This window comes from Hypanus sabinus, unplaced genomic scaffold (genome assembly GCF_030144855.1).
Source record: "Hypanus sabinus isolate sHypSab1 unplaced genomic scaffold, sHypSab1.hap1 scaffold_1263, whole genome shotgun sequence".
Classification (NCBI taxonomy): Eukaryota; Metazoa; Chordata; class Chondrichthyes; order Myliobatiformes; family Dasyatidae; genus Hypanus; species Hypanus sabinus.
This window is the reverse complement of record NW_026779329.1, coordinates 72,633-92,500: the sequence shown is the minus strand read 5'-3', so window position 1 is coordinate 92,500 and position 19,868 is coordinate 72,633. Positions and strand designations below refer to the sequence as shown.

The 19,868-nt window shown below is 52.1% G+C and overlaps 1 protein-coding gene across 2 annotated transcripts in view; it reads left to right on the top strand.

Annotated features, from left to right (window-relative positions):
• Nucleotides 1-16,091, top strand: part of LOC132386711 (alpha-crystallin B chain-like) — a 26,084-nt gene extending 9,993 nt beyond the window's left edge. Inside the window, exons 1-3 of one of the 2 annotated variants that reach the window (XM_059959064.1) lie at nt 2,343-2,601; nt 3,619-3,741; nt 15,582-16,089. In XM_059959064.1, the coding sequence (XP_059815047.1) occupies nt 2,581-2,601; nt 3,619-3,741; nt 15,582-15,776 (339 nt within the window). In that variant the 5' untranslated portion in view covers nt 2,343-2,580 and the 3' untranslated portion in view covers nt 15,777-16,089. Of the gene's footprint in view, nt 1-2,342; nt 2,602-3,618; nt 3,742-15,581 lie in introns of those variants that run through there. The other variant, XM_059959063.1, reaches the window with a different exon arrangement.
• Nucleotides 16,092-19,868: the final 3,777 nt, after the last annotated feature.

The window sequence follows — 19,868 nt, the reverse complement described above, 5'->3', positions numbered from 1 at the left end:
GCTCCTGTACCTCCTCCCTGATGGCGGAGGGGAAGAAGCTGTTCCTGAATCGCTGGGTGTGTGTCTTCAGGCTCCTGTACCTCCTCCCTGATGACAAGAGGGGAAGAAGTTGTTCCTGAATCGCTGAGTGTGTGTCTTCAGGCTCCTGTACCTCCTCCCTGATGGCGGAGGGGAAGAAGCTGTTCCTGAATCGCTGCGTGTGTGTCTTCAGGCTCCTGTACCTCCTCCCTGATGGCGGAGGGGAAGAAGCTGTTCCTGAATCGCTGAGTGTGTGTCTTCAGGCTCCTGTACCTCCTCCCTGATGGCGGAGGGGAAGAAGCTTTTCCTGAATCGCTGAGTGTGTGTCTTCAGGCTCCTGTACCTCCTCCCTGATGGCGGAGGGCAAGAAGCTGTTCCTGAATCGCTGAGTGTGTGTCTTCAGGCTCCTGTACCTCCTCCCTGATGGCGGAGGGGAAGAAGCTGTTCCTGAATCGCTGAGTGTGTGTCTTCAGGCTCCTGCCCCTTGAAGATGCCCTGGACGCTACAGAGGCCAGTGCCCCAAGGTGGATCCTGTGCAATAGCCCCCCTCCATCCCCGTACCAGACGGAGAAGCAGCCCGTCAGAATGTTCTCCACGGCCCATCCCCAGAAGTCTGTTAGTGACCTGCCGAATCTCCCCAAGCCCCCGATGCGATGCAGCAGATCAGGGCCTCCCTTCGTGACGCTGTTTCCCCCGGTGGGGGGAACCGGACTCAAAAGATTTACCGACCGCGTCGGCACGCCGAACCGTAGCCGGCTTGTGTCGGCGGCCCGGGTAGCGCGATGGCGGAGGGTCGGCGCGTTTTATTCATTTGCGGCTGCGGGTCGGGAGTTTGGCCCCAGCTTCCCCCCCCAGGCGGCCAGTACGTCTCCCCTCCTCCCCCGTGAGCTTCCTCCGGCGGCCTCGGGTCGTGGTGGTGGTGGGGGGGTACTCCTCCCACAGTCCAAAGGTGTAAAGCTCTCTTCGGTTAATTGGTCAGTGTAAGGGTTAACTGGCGCAAAGAAGGCCAGTTCCGCGCTATCTCTCTAAACAGGTAAACCAGGAATGTTGAACGTAGAACATAGAACGGTACGGCACAGTTCAGGCCCTTCGGCCCACAATGTTGTGCCGACCCTCAAACCCTGCCTCCCATATAACCCCCCCTCACCTTAAATTCCTCCATATACCTGTCTAGTAGTCTCTTAAACTTCACTAGTGTATCTGCCTCCACCACTGACTCGGGCAGTGCATTCCACACACCAACCACTCTCTGAGTGAAAAACCTTCCTCTAATATCCCCCTTGAACTTCCCTCCCCTCACCTTAAAGCCACGTCCTCTTGTACTGAGCAGTGGTGCCCTGGGGAAGAGGCGCTGGCTGTCCACTCTGTCTATTCCTCTTAATAACAAGTGACCTTTATAACAAGAGGAATTGAGTATAGGAGTAAAGAGGTCCTTCTGCAGCTGTACAGGGCCCTGGTGAGACCCCACCTGGACTATTGTGTGCAGTTTCTGTCTCCAAATTTGAGGAAGGACATTCTTGCTATTGAGGGAGTGCAGTGTAGGTTCACGAGGTTGATTCCCGGGATGGCGGGACTTTCATATGTTGAAAGATTGGAGCGACTGGGCTTGTATACACTGGAATTTAGAAGGATGAGAGGGGATCTGATTGAAACTTATAAGATTATTAAGGGATTGGACACGACAGAGGCAGGAAACGTGTTCCCGATGTTGGGGGGAGTCCAGAACCAGAGGCCACAGTTTAAGAATAAGGGGTCGGCCATTTAGAATGGAGTTGAGGAAAAACTTTTCCACCCGGAGAGTGGTGGATCTGTGGAATGCTCTGCCCCAGAAGGCAGTGGAGGCCAAGTGTCTGGATGCTTTCAAGAGAGAGTTAGATAGAGCTCTTATAGATAGCGGGGTCAGGGGATATGGGGAGAGGGCAGGAACGGGGTTACTGATTGTGGGTGATCAGCCATGATCACAGTGAATGGCGGTGCTGGCTCGAAGGGCTGAATGGCCCACTCCTGCACCTACTGTCTATAACCAACCCCAACCTTTTTTTTAATTCTCCCACCCTCTTCCACACACAGCTCTGGGACAGACCCCCCCCCCCCCCCAAGTCTAGGCTCCGCCATCCGGACTGTCAAGGACGTTCCCGATATTTAATTGCTCTTGTTAATTTGTAAAAAGAATTTCTTTCTTTCCTTCCTGGCTTTTCTCGCGCTGTTTTCCTGGCGAGTTAGCACTTCCCAACAACGCCTGCCTTTGTGGCCGGCGAGGAGCCCCCGTGCAGATGTGACCCCGGCTGTTGTCCATGGAAAAGGGATGTTATGGAAAAGGGATGTTTTCCGTACGGGCTGGCGAGGGAACTGCTCAGGGAGCTTTCTTGGGGGGAGAAGAAGATACATTTGCCGGCTGAAGGCACGACGGCGCGCTTGCAAGGGGTCGAATCTGAACGCCTGGGTGCTCTTTCCGAGACTGGGGCAAGTGCGCCTGTTGTGGAAAGTTCGTATGCAGGACCCGATGGAGAACAAGTTGCACTCCCGCTCCGCACTCTCCAGGCCCTCGATTTAAGTGTTTTCATGAATGACCAGCGCTGTCCGGTACGTAACCCAGCGTCTAGGCGACACTGGCGCCCGGTTTACGAACTCCCCGGTCAGAACATCGCTAGAACTTCAGTACAAAGCAACACACGCACACACAGAGACACACTCTCACACACACTCACACACACACACACACACTCACACACACACACACACACACACACACACACACACTCACACACACACACACACACACTCACACACACACACACACACACACACTCTCTCACACACACACTCTCACACACACACACACACACACTCACACACACACACACACACACACACACACACACACACACACACAATGCCGGAGGGACTCGGCAGGCCGGGCAGCGTCTGTGGAAGAGAGTTAGCCAGTCGATGTTTCGAGCCGGGACCGTTTGGCAGGACTGGGACTAGTCCAGTAGTGTTCAGCTTACTCCGGATCATGGGACCGGAGGCCTCGGGAGAAAGAAAGGGGGAGGGGGGAGCACCAGAGGGAGATGGAGAACAGGCAGAGTGATGGGCAGAGAGAGAAAAAACAAACAACTAAATATGTCAGGGATGGGGTAAGAAGGGGAGGAGGGGCATTAACAGAAGTTAGAGAAGTCAATGTTCATGCCATCAGGTTGGAGGCTACCCAGCCAGTACATAAGGTGATGTTCCTCTAACCTGAGTGTGGCTTCATCTTGACAGTAGAGGAGGCCATGGATAGACATATCAGAATGGGAATTGGATGTGGAATTAAAATGTGTGGCCACTAGGAGATCCTGCTTTTTCTGACGGACCGAGCGTCACTCTCAATGGATTATTGACCTGCATACCCAGATCCCTCTACGTCCCAGGGAATAAAGTCCTGACCTGTTCACCCCTTTTCCCTATAACTCACGTCCCGGCAACATCCTTCGCAAATATCCCCTGTGATTTCAATCCTTTCCCGTCAGTAGGTGGCCGGGACTGTAATATTGGAGAAGGCCCGAGAATTTAACAGCTACCACTTCGCTAAGCCTCTGTGTGTCCCATCTCTCGCAGCTGAACCTGGACAAGGACAAGTTTGAGATTCACCTCGACGTCAAGCACTTCAGTCCCGAAGAAATCCGAGTCAAGGTCCTCGGTGACTTTATTGAAGTCCAAGCCCAACATGAAGAGCGCCAGGTAGGTTTTATTTATCCGTTTTCGACGTGCCCTGCCCTGTAGATGCTTTCGGCTGCTGGATGAGCCCTAGAGAAAAACCCAGTGTAGACGCTAGCTCGTCTAGTTTGCAGGAGGCGCACTTAATTTCATGCCAGTAATAATTACATACAAGTAATGATTTCATGTCAGAAATAATTTCATTTCAGTAATAATTTCATAACAGTAATAATTTCATGCCAGTAATAACTTCATGTCAGTAATAATTTCATAACAGTAATAATTTCATGTCAGTAATAATTTCATATAAGTAATGATTTCATGTCAGAAATAATTTCATTTCAGTAATAATTTCATAACAGTAATAATTTCATGCCAGTAATAACTTCATGTCAGTAATAATTTCATGCCAGTAATAACTTCATGTCAGTAATAATTTCATGCCAGTAATAACTTCATGTCAGTAATAATTTCATAACAGTAATAATTTCATGTCAGTAATAATTTCATATAAGTAATGATTTCATGTCAGAAATAATTTCATTTCAGTAATAATTTCATAATAGTAATAATTTCATGCCAGTAATAACTTTATGTCAGTAATAATTTCATGCCAGTAATAATTTCATTTCATGTCAGTAATAATTTCGTACCGGTAATAATTTCATGACTGGCTGGTGGTGTAGTGCTGAGAGGTCCCGAGTTCGAATCCAGCCAGCTCCCAGTAAGAGCTGGTGAACTCTTAAAAAAGAATCTCACCCGGCAGAGGGCAATGGCAAACCACAGCTGTAACTTACCTCGTACGTGATTTCCCAATACGTCAGAGCGGAGTGGAAGGAAATCTTCCGCTACCTGGAAATAATTCCGGATGCGACATACCTACCTAATAATTCCATGTCAGTAATAATTTCTTGCCAGTAATAATTTCATACAAGTAATAATTTCATGTCAGTAATAACTTCATGCCAGTGCCTTCAACTGCTAATCTGTGTGGGAGCTGAAATTTGTGCCTGCTGATTACAGTTAGAAGTTCGGAGTAAAGTTAGAATTAAAGTACAGTATTTAGATGTCACGACTTACAAAGCTGAGATTCATTCATACAAAGCTGTCCTGACGAAGGGTCTCGGCCCGAAACGTCGACAGTGCTTCTCCTTGTAGATGCTGCCCGGCCTGCTGTGTTCCACCAGTATTTTGTGTGTGTTGTTTGAATTTCCAGCATCTGCAGATTTCCTCGTGTTTGCTTTTGAGATTCATTTGCTTGTGAGCACACTCACTATATATATAAAATTATAGCCATAGCAGAGTCAGTGAAAGACGGCACACAAGAGAAAATCTGCAGATGCTGGAAATTGGATTGAACTGACTTTATTCCTTACATCCCTCACAAACACGGGAGTAAAAACCTTTACGTTACGTCTCCGTCTAAATGTGCAATGTGCCATTTATAGTAATTTGTAAGAAATAGTACGTGCAACAGGACAGTCGATATAACATGGATGTACAGTTGTGCCAGTGTGAGTTAATCAGTCTGACGGCCTGGTGGGAGAAGCTGTCCCGGAGCCTGTCGGTCCTGGCTTTTATGCTGCGGGACCGTTTCCCGGATGGGAGCGGCTGGAACAGTTTGTGGTTGGGGTGACTCGGGTCCTTGATGATCGTTTGGGCACTATACACGCACATGGCACTGTAAACTTTCAAAGCAACACCCACAAAATGCTGGAGGAACTCAGCAGGCCAGTCAGCATCTGTGGAAAAGAGTACAGTCAACATTTTTGGCCTGAAACATTGACTGTTTACTCATCGCCGAAGTGTGTGTGTGTGTGTGTGTGTATGTGTGTGTGAGTGTGTGTGTGTGTGTGTGTGTGTGAGTGTGTGTGAGTGTGTGTGTGAGTGTGAGTTTGTGTGTATGTGTGTGTGAGTGTGTGTATGTGTGTGTGAGTGTGTGTGTGTGTGTCTGTGTGTGTGAGAGTGTGTGTCTGTGTGTGTGTGAGTGTGTGTGTGTGTGAGTGTGTGTGTGAGTGTGAGTTTGTGTGTGTGTGTGTGAGTGTGTGTGTGTCTGTGTGTGTGTGAGTGTGTGAGTGTGTGTGTGTGTGTCTGTGTGTGTGTGTCTGTGTGTGTGTGAGTGTGTGTGTCTGTGTGTGTGTGTGTGTGTGTGTGTGTGTGTGTGTGTGTGTGTGTGTGTGTGTGTGTGTGTGTGTTGCTCTGAAAGACCACACCAACTTGGGCGCTCAACCAGACTGCAGAATACTAAAATCTGTGTAAATACAAAGAGAAAGTTGTAATGATTTTTAAAAAAATAAGCAATAAATATTGAGAACTTGAGACGAAGAGTCCTTGAAAGTGAGTCCAGAGGTTGTGGGAACAGTTCAGTGTTGGGGTGAGTGAAGTTATCCCCTCTGGTTCAGGAGCCTGATGGTTGAGGGGTGATAACTGTTCCTGAACCTGGTGGTGTTGGTCCTGAGGCTCCTGTACCTCCTCCCTGATGGTTGAGGGGTGATAACTGTCCCTGAACCTGGTGGTGTGGGTCCTGCAGCTCCTGTACCTGATGGTTGAGGGGTAATAACTGTCCCTGAACCTGGTGGTGTGGGTCCTGAGGCTCCTGTACCTCCTTCCTGATGGTTGAGGGGTAATAACTGTCCCTGAACCTGGTGGCGTGGGTCCTGAGGCCTCTGTACCTCCTTCTTGATGGCAGCAGTGAGAAGAGAGCGTGGTCTGGGTGGGTGGGGGGGGGGGGGGTCCCTGATGATGGATGCTGCTTTCCTGTGACAATGCGTTGTGTAAATGTGTAGAGGTCCTGATCCGTTAACATTGGCGACCAATCAGGAATCAGAGACATGAGAGATTCGACAGATACGCTATGGACTTGCGGCAAAGTTTGCAGATGATACGAAGATAGGTGGCACGGCAGGTAATGCTGAGGAAATAATGTGTTCAATTTTTGGTCTCCAAATTTGAGGAAGGACATTCTTGCTATTGAGGGAGTGCAGCGTAGGTTCACGAGGTTAATTCCCGGAATGGCGGGACTGTCAAATGCTGAAAGATTGGAGCGACTGGGCTTGTATACACTGGAATTTAGAAGGATGAGAAGGGATCTGATTGAAACATCTAAGATTATTAAGGGATTGGACACGCTAGAGGCAGGAAACATGTTCCCGATGTTGGGGGGAGCCCAGAACCAGAGGCCGCAGTTTAAGTATAAGGGGCAGGCCATTTAGAACGGGGTTGAGGAAAAACTTCTTCACCCCGAGAGTTGTGGATCTGTGGAATGCTCTGCCCCAGAAGGCAGTGGAGGCCAAGTCTCTGGATGCTTTCAACAGAGTTAGATAGAGCTCTTAAAGATAGCAGGGGATATGGGGAGGGCAGGAACGGGGGTACTGATTGTGGATGATCAGCCACGATCACAGTGAATGGCGGTGCTGGCTCGAAGGGCCGAATGGCCCACTCCTCCCCCCCCCCCCCCCATTGTCTATTGTCTAATGCGATTGCAGCAGTTCTTTGACAAATTGGAAGAACGGGCAAGAAAGTGGCAGGTGGAATACAGTGTTGGGAAATGTATGATAATGCATTTTGGTAAAAGGAGCAATATTGCGGACTGTTACCTCAGCGGGGAGAGGGCTGGGACATCAGGAGTCCTCGGGCAAGACTCCCAGAAGGTTAGTTTACAGGTTGAGTCTGTGGTTAAGAAGGCAAGTTCAGTACTTGGGATTTATTTCAAGGGGAATAGAATCTAAAAGCAAGGAGATGTCGCTGAGGCTTTATCAGACACTGGTCAGGGCGCACTTGGGGTATGGTCAGCAGTTCTGGGCCCCGTATCTCAGGGAGGATGTGCTGTCATTGGAGAGAGTCCAGAGGAGGTTCACGAGGACGATTCCGGGAACGAAGGGGTTAACACAACCTGAGGAGTGTTCGGCAGCTTCGGGCCTGTCCTCGCTGGAATTTAGGAGAATGTGGGAGGGGGAATCTCATTAAAACCTGCCCAATGTTGAAAGGACTGGATAGGGTGGATGTGGAGATGATGTTGCCGATGGTGGGGGGGGGTATCCAGAACTAGAGGGCCCAGCCTCAAAATTGAGGGGCAACTCTTTGGAACAGCCGGAGAGTAGTGAATCTGTGGAATGCTCTGCCACGGACGTGTTTAAGGGTGTATTTAAGGCGGAAGCTGGTCAGGGCATCAAAGGATACGGCAAGAAGGCAAGGTGTACGGGGTAGGGTGGGATCCGGGACCAGCAGTGATGGAATGGCGGGAATCACCGGCGGAACGGGGTTTACCACTTCTACCCCGCTCGGTTGCTGGGTCAAAGGGGAGCTGTCAGAACTGATTTTATATACGACGCGTGCTGGCCTGCGTCGAGGGCGGGTCTGTAAATCTGCTGGGGGCAAAGGTCATTGGGAATGGTGAGGGAACTCCCTTCCCCTTTTCCCAACCATGATTCCCCCTCTCCCTTCCCCTTTCCCCAACCATGATTCCCCCTCTCCCTCCCCTTTTCCCAACCATGATTCCCCCTCTCCTTCCCCTTTTCCCAACCACGATTCCCCTCTCCTTCCCCTTTTCCCAACCATGATTCCCCTCCCTTCCCCTTTTCCCAACCGATTCCCCTCTCCCTTCCCCTTTTCCCAACCATGAGTCCCCCTCTCCCTTCCCCATTTCCCAACCATGATTCCCCCTCTCCTTTCCCCAACCATGATTCCCCCTCTCCCTTCCCCATATGATTCCCCCTCTCCCTTCCCCATTTCCCAACCATGATTCCCCTCTCCCTTCCCTTTTTCCCAACCACGATTCCCCTCTCCCTTCCCCATTTCCCAACCATGATTCCCCTCTCCCTCCCCTTTTCCCAACCACGATTCCCCCTCTCCCTCCCCTTTTCCCAACCACGATTCCCCTCTCCCTTCCCCTTTTCCCAACCATGATTCCCCCCTCTCCCTTCCCCTTTTCCCGATCATGATTCCCCCTCTCCCTTCCCCAACCATGATTCCCCCTCTCCCTCCCCTTTTCCCAACCATGATTCCCCCTCTCCTTTCCCCAACCATGATTCCCCCTCTCCCTTCCCCATTTCCCAACCGATTCCCCCTCTCCCTTCCCTTTCCCCAACCATGATTCCCCCTCTCCCTTCCCTTTCCCCAACCATGATTCCCCCTCTCCCTTCCCCTTTCCCCAACCATGATTCCCCCTCTCCCTTCCCCTTTTCCCAACCATGATTCCCCCTCTCCCTTTCCCTTTTCCCAACCGATTCCCCCTCTCCCTTCCCCTTTCCCCAACCATGATTCCCCCTCTCCCTTCCCCTTTCCCCAACCATGATTCCCCCTCTCCCTTCCCCATTTCCCAACCATGATTCCCCCTCTCCCTTCCCCTTTCCCCAACCATGATTCCCCCTCTCCCTTCCCCTTTCCCCAACCATGATTCCCCTCTCCCTTCCCCTTTCCCCAACCAATTCCCCTCTCCCTTCCCCTTTCCCCAACCGATTCCCCTTTTCCCAACCATGATGCCCCCTCTCTCTGCCCCCATTCCTCTCTCAGACCACAGTAGAGACCTGGAGACCTGGTACAGTTCCCATTCTTGTGAGAGGGACCCCCGACAGTGTATGTAGGCCTCTGTTAGTATTGAAAGACCATGGATGGGCAGGGTTGTGTGGGAGACCGGCAGCTGCCCAAGATGCAAGTCTCCCCTCTCCACGCCACCGACGTTGTCCAAGGGAAGGGAATTTGGCACTGGTGTCGTCTCAGGGGCAATGTGTGGTTAGGTACACACGCAAGCCTCAGCCGAGGCTCGAACTAGCGACCCTCAGATGACTAGACCAACGCCTTAACCACTTGGCCACGTGCCAACACCCCGGCATGAGTTAAAGCTCTGGAAATGGTTGCAGAAAAGCAAGATGCAGAACCGGTGCCGTTCGGCGTAGGAACAGAATTGGCCCGGTGGCCCCCTCGACCCCGTCCGCCTGGCCTCTCCCCACCGACTCACCTAGAGCCAGCCAGCCAGCCCCAAGCTCCGGCCGCCTCATGGCAATGGGTCTCACAGGCTCGACCCTTCCCCCCTCCACCCCGGCTGAGGAAAATACTCACTCCCTCACTCCGCTCAGCGGCAGAGAGCCCCATCCCTCTACTCCCCAGAGCGCTCTGGGGGGGGGCAAACCACGTCCGTCTGAAACAACACCCCGTTGTCCGAACACCCCCCCCCCCACCCACCCCGATATCGGTGCTGTTCTGTGGTCCCATTGAGGGATCTCGTACGGTGGAGGTGTGGGGGTGATGTTGCGAGGTGTGGTGACTCTCTCCCTCTCGGACACACACACTCCTCCCCCCCCCCCCCCCCAGGAAGGGTTGCTGTACTCGAGAGGAATGATTGATGACTTTAATTGCCAGAACAGTTCTCATGCAGGCGACGTCGTTCAAACTGCTTGAGGGTGCGACAATCAGAATTGGAATCAGGTTTATTTATCACCGGCGTGTGTCGTGGAATTCGTTAGCTCAGCGGCTGCAGGGCGATGCGATATCTAATAAGACATGAATTACTTTATATATATTAGTGTAACCCCCTGGGTCGCCCCAGGCTCGCTCAGCTCGTTCCCGTCTAGGGGGAGCAGCCTCCGGCCCCGCCAAACTGGGGAATCAGCTGGTGTGGATGTTGTGTGATGTCCCCGCCTCGCCCAGAAACAGACAGTGCACCATATGCGATTAAATGAGTACAATTTATAACGGTTACTATAACTAAGTGATTAATAACGATACAGTATATATGAAGAGAGAAAAAAAAATAAAGAAAAGGCGCCAAACTTATCAAAGTCCAAACCACTTCGTGCACAACCGTTGGAGCTCAATTACTGAAGTCTTCTGGCCACCATTCGCTCCCCTCCGAACTCCTCGACACGCAGCTCAGGACCCTCCGAGTGGTCAACCAAGCACATCTAGCTTCATCCCCCCCTCCTCGGAGTACCTCCCGGCCTCGGACCCCCGCTTGGGGTCCGATCCTCGCCCAGCTTACAGCATCGCGTCCTCCCTCTCTCGACCCCCTCGCGCCGATCTGCCCAGAAGCCCGCCAACCAAAGCTTACAGACTCGGAACATTAATACCCATTTGGTTTACAAAGGAATACCATTCTCGTTATCAGTAAATTAGCATTCCTGCCAGCTAACAAAACAAAGAAGCCCTTTTGATTACACAAACAGTAACAAAGAGAAAAGAAGAAACCCCCTTTACACTATTCCTGCTTTTAACAAAACAAAGAAGCCCTTTCCCCAACAGTAACAAAGAAAAGAAGAAACCCCCTTTACATTAGTTATATGTAAGAAGTATTTACCAGGTGTCCCCCCCCCCCCGCCCACTTTACAGAGGTAAAGCGTTCCTGTGAAACCATTCTTCAGCTGAAATGGCATAAAGAAGGATCATTAATTTACCATTAATTTATACGGGAAGAATTTTCATAAAAAGCGAAATTCCTTTTTCCAGCTCGAAAACAGGCTGCTAACGTAGCTCTTTCGTAAACGCGAAGTGGCGTAAAGCGAACACTCGTAAACTGGGGGGGGGGCACATGGCATATTAAGTGGTTAAATTCAGCAGTGGAAGAGCAGACGTCTTTTTTAAAAAAAAGTAGCGAGGCAGTGAGGAAGAGGTTAACAAACTTCAGGACATGTGCAGGTGATAATCAACCTGATTCTGATTCTGATAGTGTCCAAGGGTTCAGTGTCCATTTAGGAATCGGATGGCAGAGGGGAAGAAGCTGTTCCTGAATCGCTGAGTGTGTGTCTTCAGGCTCCTGTACCTCCTCCCTGATGGCAGAGGGGAAGAAGCTGTTCCTGAATCGCTGAGTGTGTGTCTTCAGGCTCCTGTACCTCCTCCCTGATGGCAGAGGGGAAGAAGCTGTTCCTGAATAGCTGAGTGTGTGTCTTCAGGCTCCTGTACCTCCTCCCTGATGGCAGAGGGGAAGAAGCTGTTCCTGAATCGCTGACTGTGTGTCTTCAGGCTCCTGTATCTCCTCCCTGATGGCGGAGGGGAAGAAGCTGTTCCTGAATCGCTGAGTGTGTATCTTCAGGCTCCTGTACCTCCTCCCTGATGGCGGAGGGGAAGAAGCTGTTCCTGAATCGCTGACTGTGTGTCTTCAGGCTCCTGTACCTCCTCCCTGATGGCGGAGGGGAAGAAGCTGTTCCTGAATCGCTGAGTGTGTGTCTTCAGGCTCCTGTACCTCCTCCCTGATGGCAGAGGGGAAGAAGCTGTTCCTGAATCGCTGAGTGTGTGTCTTCAGGCTCCTGTACCTCCTCCCTGATGGCGGAGGGGAAGAAGCTGTTCCTGAATCGCTGAGTGTGTGTCTTCAGGCTCCTGTACCTCCTCCCTGATGGCGGAGGGGAAGAAGCTGTTCCTGAATCGCTGAGTGTGTGTCTTCAGGCTCCTGTACCTCCTCCCTGACGGCAGAGGGGAAGAAGCTGTTCCTGAATGGCTGAGTGTGTGTCTTCAGGCTCCTGTACCTCCTCCCTGATGGTAACAGTGAGAAAAGGGCATGCCCTGGATGCTGGAGGTCCTTAATGATGGACGCTGCCTTTCTGAGGCACCGCTCCCCAAAGATGTCAGTACAGAAACAGGCCATCTCGGCCCTTCTAGTCCGTGCCGAACGTTCACTCCCACCTAGTCCCACTGATCCGCACTCAGCCCATAACCCTCCATTCCTTTCCTGTCCATATATCTATCCAATTTTACTTTAAATGACAACACCGAACCTGCCTCTACCACTTCTACTGGAAGCTCATTCCACACAGCTGCTCCCCCTCTGAGTAAAGGAGTTCCCCCTCGTGTTACCCCTAAACTTTCCCCCCTAACTCTCAACTCGTCCTCTTGTCTGAATCTCAATGGAAAAAGCCTATCCACGTCAACTCTGTCTATCCCCCTGATAGTTTTAAATACCTCTATCAAGTCCCCCCCTCAACCTTCTATGCTCCGTAGAATGAAGACCTAACTTGTTCAACCTTTCTCTTTAACTTAGGTGTAGAAACCCAGGTAACATTCTAGTAAATCTCCTCTGTACTCTCTCTATTTTGTTGACATCTTTCCTATAATTCGGTGACCAGAACTGTACACAATACTCCAAATTCGGCCTCACCAATGCCTTGTACAATTTTAACATCACATCCCAACTCCTACACTCAATGCTCTGATTGATAAAGGCCAGCATACCCCAAAAGAAGATGTTATTTAAAAGCAAGTTTAATTAAGGATACAACGGAGGCCTGTAATGGGGCTGACTAGTTTAAATAAGTAAGTTTTGAGTGGGAGTGTCGTCTCAGTCTGCATCCCAGACAGTTCTCAATGGAGCGTAGATCTCAACGAGATTGCACCTCTCTGAGAGGAAAATCTCGGAGCTGTCTTACTGAACAGGGATTCTGAAATAAGATTCTCCTTACAAACATCATACATGGTATAAACACTAGAAATTCTGCAAATGCTGGAAATCCAGAGCAACACACACACACACACACACACACACACACACACTCACGCACACGCACACACTCACTCACACACAGACACACACACACACACACACACACACACTCACTCACACTCACACACACTCACAGACACACACACACAGACACACACACACACACTCACTCACACACACTCACAGTCTCACACACACAGACACACACACACTCACACTCACACACACACACAGTCTCACACAGACACACACACACACACTCACGCACACACACACTCACTCACTCACACACAGACACACACACACACTCACACACACACTCTCACGCACACCCACACACACACTCACACATACACACACACACTCACAGTCTCACACACACACACACACTCACAGTCTCACACACACAGACACACATACACACTCACATGCACACACACACACAGACACACACACAGACACACACACACAGACACTCACACACACACACTCACAGTCTCACACACACACAGACACACAAACCACACACACACACTCACACTCTCTCACACACACACACACACACACACACACACACACACACACACACACACACACACACACACACACACACACAATGCTGGAGGAACTCAGCGGGTCAGGCAGCGTCCGTGGAAAAGGAGGAGGGACACCAGGGGGAGGTGATGGGTGGGAAAGGGAAAGGGCTGGAGAGGAAGGAATCTGACAGGAATGGAGAGTGGACCGTGGGAGAAAGGGAAGGAGGAGGGACACCAGGGGGAGGTGATGGGTGGGAAAGGTAAAGGGCTGGAGAGGAAGGAATCTGATAGGAGAGGAGAGTGGACCGTGGGGGAAAGGGAAGGAGGAGGGACACCAGGGGGAGATGATGGGTGGGGAAGGTAAAGGGCTGGAGAGGAAGGAATCTGACAGGAATGGAGAGTGGACGGTGGCAGAAAGGGAAAGAGGAGGGACACCAGGGGGAGGTGATGGGTGGGAAAGGTAAAGGGCTGGAGAGGAAGGAATCTGACAGAAATGGAGAGTGGACCGTGGGAGAAAGGGAAGGAGGAGGGACACCGGGGGAGGTGATGGGTGGGGAAGGTAAAGGGCTGGAGAGGAAGGAATCTGACAGGAGAGGAGAGTGGACCGTGGGAGAAAGGGAAAGAGGAGGGACACCGGGGGAGGTGATGGGTGGGGAAGGTAAAGGGCTGGAGTGGAAGGAATCTGACAGGAGAGGAGAGTGGACCGTGGGAGAAAGGGAAGGAGGAGGGACACCAGGGGGAGGTGATGGGTGGGAGAGGTAAAGGGCTGGAGAGGAAGTAATCTGATAGGAGAGGAGAGTGGACCGTGGGAGAAAGGGAAGGAGGAGGGACACCAGGGGGAGGTGATGGGTGGGAAAGGTAAAGGGCTGGAGAGGAAGGAATCTGACAGGAGAGGAGAGTGGACCGTGGGAGAAAGGGAAGGAGGAGGGACACCAGGGGGAGGTGATGGGTGGGAAAGGTAAAGGGCTGGAGAGGAAGGAATCTGATAGGAGAGGAGAGTGGACCGTGGGAGAAAGGGAAGGAGGAGGGACACCAGGGGGAGGTGATGGGTGGGAGAGGTAAAGGGCTGGAGAAGAAGGAATCTGACAGGAGAGGAGAGTGGACCGTGGGTGAAAGGGAAGGAGGAGGGACACCAGGGGGAGGTGATGGGTGGAAAAGGTAAAGGGCTGGAGAGGAAGGAATCTGATAGGAGAGGAGAGTGAACCGTGGGAGAAAGGGAATGAGGAGGGACACCAGGGGGAGGTGATGGGTGGGAGAGGTAAAGGGCTGGAGAGGAAGTAATCTGATAGGAGAGGAGAGTGGACCGTGGGAGAAAGGGAAGGAGGAGGGACACCAGGGGGAGGTGATGGGTGGGAAAGGTAAAGGGCTGGAGAGGAAGGAATCTGACAGGAGAGGAGAGTGGACCGTGGGAGAAAGGGAAGGAGGAGGGACACCAGGGGGAGGTGATGGGTGGGAAAGGTAAAGGGCTGGAGAGGAAGGAATCTGATAGGAGAGGAGAGTGGACCGTGGGAGAAAGGGAAGGAGGAGGGACACCAGGGGGAGGTGATGGGTGGGAGAGGTAAAGGGCTGGAGAAGAAGGAATCTGACAGGAGAGGAGAGTGGACCGTGGGTGAAAGGGAAGGAGGAGGGACACCAGGGGGAGGTGATGGGTGGAAAAGGTAAAGGGCTGGAGAGGAAGGAATCTGATAGGAGAGGAGAGTGAACCGTGGGAGAAAGGGAATGAGGAGGGACACCAGGGGGAGGTGACGGGTGGGAAAGGTAAAGGGCTGGAGAGGAAGGAATCTGACAGGGGAGGAGAGTGGACCGTGGGGGTGGGGTTTGTGTCGGGAAGCCTCCTCCTAGTACAGAGAACGGGAGAGACACTCACCCACCCCCCGTATAAACCTTCTGCACCCCCCCCGCAGGATGAGCACGGCTACATCTCGAGGGAGTTTCACCGCAAGTACAGGATCCCGGCCGGCGTGGACCCCACTCTGATCACCTCCTCCCTGTCCGCGGACGGGGTGCTGACCGTCACCGGGCCCAGGAAGCTGTCCGACGTCCCCGAGCGATCCGTGCCCGTCTTCCGAGAGGAGAAGCCCGCTGCGTCGGAGAAGTAAACCCCCGCCCTCTGCCTCCGGGTCTGCCTTCCGTCAGGCTGGGCGGGAGGCAGCCTCGAACCACGGCAGCAGCATATTGCCCCGGCGCTGTTACCACGCTGTGTGATCACACACACACACACAGACATAGCCCTCTTCGCAATAAACCATCTATCTCCCTTGCTCCGCATTAGCTGATCTGGTAAAATAAAGTCACGATCTGAATTAACGTGATGCTCCGGCGTGTTTTACTTTCGGCCGTTCAGACTGACCGCTCGGAGCGGCCGCGACCGGGTACGATGGCCAGGGGTCTTCCGCCGCTGTCGCCCACACTCCGGCCTGTTGTAAATCGCCGGTGTAAATCCCCAGGAGGTCGGCAGTTTCTCAGATACTCGAACCGCCCCGCCTGGCGCCGACAAGTCGGAGTCACCCCGCCCGCTCACCTTTCTACCCCACCCCGGCTGACGTTGGCTCTGAACAACTGAGTCAACCTCTCCCGCCTATCATTAAACACTTCAGAACATCAAAAAAAAATCGATCGGAAATACGAAGCTTCTGATTTAAAAAGCATCTATCCCGTGAGAGATCCACTAAAATAAGCTTCACTCTGAAACCCTGAGAGCAATGGACGATTGGATCAAAGATAGCCCATTGAGTCTGCACCAATATCACCATATAACAATCGCCGCACAGAAACGGGCCATCTCGGCCCTTACAGTCCGTGCTGAATGCTTACTCCCACCAAGTCCCACCGACCCACACTCAGCCCATAAACCTCCATTCCCTTCTTGTCCATATACCTATCCAATTTTACTTTAAATGACAATATCGAACCTGCCTTTACCACTTCTACTGGAAGCTTGTTCCACACAGCTACCACTCTCTGAGTAAAGTTCCCCCTCGTGTTACCCCTAAACTTTTGCCCCCTAACTCTCAACTCATGTCCTCTTGTTTGCATCTCCCCTACTCTCAATGGAAAAAGCCTATCCACGTCAACCCTATCTATCCCCCTCATAATTTTAAATACCTCTATCAAGTGCCCCCTCAACCTTCTACACTCCAAAGAATAAAGACCTAACTTGTTCAACCTTTCCCTGTAACTTAGGTGCTGAAACCCAGGTAACATTCTAGTAAATCTCCTCTGTACTCTCTCTGTCTTGTTGACATCTTTCCTATGATTCAGTGAGCAGAACCGTGCACAATATTCCTCTGGTCCTAGACTCCCCCACTATAGGAAACATCCTCTCCACATCCACTCTATCTGTGTCCTCTGCTCCTAGACTTCCCCACTATAGGAAACATCCTCTCCACACCCACTCTATCTGTGTCCTCTGCTCCTAGACTCCCCCACTATAGGAAACATCCTCTCCACACCCACTCTATCTGTGTCCTCTGGTCCTAGACTCCCCCACTATAGGAAACATCCTCTCCACATCCACTCTATCTGTGTCCTCTGCTCCTAGACTTCCCCACTATAGGAAACATCCTCTCCACACCCACTCTATCTGTGTCCTCAGCTCCTAGACTCCCCCACTATAGGAAACATCCTCTCCACACCCACTCTATCTGTGTCCTCTGGTCCGAGACTCCCCCACTATAGGAAACATCCTCTCCACATCCACTCTATCTGTGTCCTCTGGTCCGAGACCCCCACTATAGGAAACATCCTCTCCACACCCACTCTATCTGTGTCCTCTGGTCCTAGACTCCCCCACTATAGGAAACATCCTCTCCACATCTACTCTATCTGTGTCCTCTGGTCATAGACTCCCCCACTATAGGAAACATCATCTCAACATCCACTCTATCTGTGACCTCTGGTCCTAGACTCCCCCACTGTAGGAAACATCATCTCCGCATCCACTCTATCTGTGTCCTCTGGTCCTAGACTCCCCCACTATAGGAAACATCCTCTCCACATCCATTCTATCTGTGTCCTCTGGTCCTAGACTCCCCCACTATAGGAAACATCCTCTCCACATCCACTCTATCTGTGTCCTCTGGTCCTGGACTCCCCCACTACAGGAAACATCCTCTGCACACCCACTCTATCTGTGTCCTCTGGTCCGAGACTCCCCCACTATAGGAAACATCCTCTCCACATCCACTCTATCTGTGTCCTCTGGTCCGAGACTCCCCCACTATAGGAAACATCCTCTCCACACCCACACTATCTGTGTCCTCTGGTCCTAGACTCCCCCACTATAGGAAACATCCTCTCGACATCTACTCTATCTGTGTCCTCTGGTCATAGACTCCCCCACTATAGGAAACATCATCTCAACATCCACTCTATCTGTGACCTCTGGTCCTAGACTCCCCCACTGTAGGAAACATCATCTCCGCATCCACTCTATCTGTGGTCCTAGACTCCCCCACTATAGGAAACATCCTCTCCACATCCATTCTATCTGTGTCCTCTGGTCCTAGACTCCCCCACTATAGGAAACATCCTCTCCACATCCACTCTATCTGTGTCCTCTGGTCCGAGACTCCCCCACTATAGGAAACATCCTCTCGACATCTACTCTATCTGTGTCCTCTGGTCATAGACTCCCCCACTATAGGAAACATCATCTCAACATCCACTCTATCTGTGACCTCTGGTCCCAGACCCCAACTATAGGAAACATCCTCTCCATACACACTCTATCTGTGGTCCTAGACTCCCCCAATATAGGAAACATCCTCTCCACATCTACTCTATCTGTGCCCTCTGGTCCTAGACTCCCCGACTGTAGGAAATATGCTTCGGAGCCTTTTCCCAGACGGCAGGAGGGAGAAGAGTTTGTACGAGGGGTGCGTGGGGTCCTTCATAATGTTGTTTGCTTTGCGGATGCAGCGTGTGGTGTAAATGTCCATGATGGCTGGAAGAGAGACCCCGATGATCTTCTCAGCTGACCTCACTCCCCGCTGCGGGATCTTGCGATCGGAGACGGTGCAATTCCCGAACCGGGCAGTGATGCAGCTGCTCGGGATGCTCTCGATACAACCCCTGTAGAATGTGATGAGGGATGGGGGGGTGTGGAGATGGACTCTCCTCAGCCTCCGCAGAAAGTAGAGACGCAGCAAAGCAAGGCGATCGTCAGTTGGCATAGCGGGCCTCTTAATTTTATCTGCAAGTTTATAAAAGGCGTGCCCCCCCCACCCCCGACTTAACAGGAACTCGAGCTGCTGTGAAGGTCGGGTTACGAACTTGGAATCTGCCGAACTCAGTGAGAGGCCCAGCGGTGTGTAAAATTCCCGGCATCTGATGCTATAAATAATTCTGACAACCGAGCCTGGCTCCTGGCCGTGACGGTGCGGCTCAGCTACTGACGGGGGGAGAGGGGGTGCGAAGGCGGTTTACTGGCGCCTTAGATCCGGGCAGATGGGGCCCGTCAGGCCGCGGGGAGGGAGAACTCCGATCTCAAACCTCCTCTGCCTTATCCGCTCACTGGGGCGGGAGGCTCAGGGAGTGAACCCCGAGGAGGGAATCCGGAGCTGGAGTCCCTGAGGCAGTCCGACGTCGAGTTCGACGCTGACCGGCGACTCCCGGTGCCGGACCGTATCTGTCTCCGCCGTTCCTCTGGGTTCATCGTCTGCGTGGAGAGGGGGAGCCTGATACACGGGGAACAGCCCGCTCTCCGTATCGTCCTGCCCAGGTGTGGTAAACTATGTGTATTCCTGTCTGGACACGCTCCTCCTGCTGACTGCTCCTGTGGCTCCCCCCACAGACCCCTGTATAAAGGCGATTGGAGGCACTGCTCCCCCCTCAGTCTCCTGAATGTAAATAAAGGCCTCCCGTCTCCGAGAGTTATTGATGGTGCATCACCAGGGCTGTGTATCTGGACAGCGAGGGCCCAACACCAACGGTCAACCCTGACCGATGGAGGGGCCCACTGTGCCTGCTTTGCCCGCTTCCTCTGGCAGCCCATTCCAGGTTCTCGCTACCATCTGTGTAAGGAAGTCACCTCCCAGACAACTTCTAAATATTCCCCGCCCCCGTGTCTCCAATCCGTCTCCAATTCCGGATTCCCCAACCCTGGGGAAAAGACTACAGCAGTCCACCGAGTCCAGAATCCTTCTGGGTTTGTAAACTTCCTCGAGGCCACCCCCCGTTCTCAGCCCGGC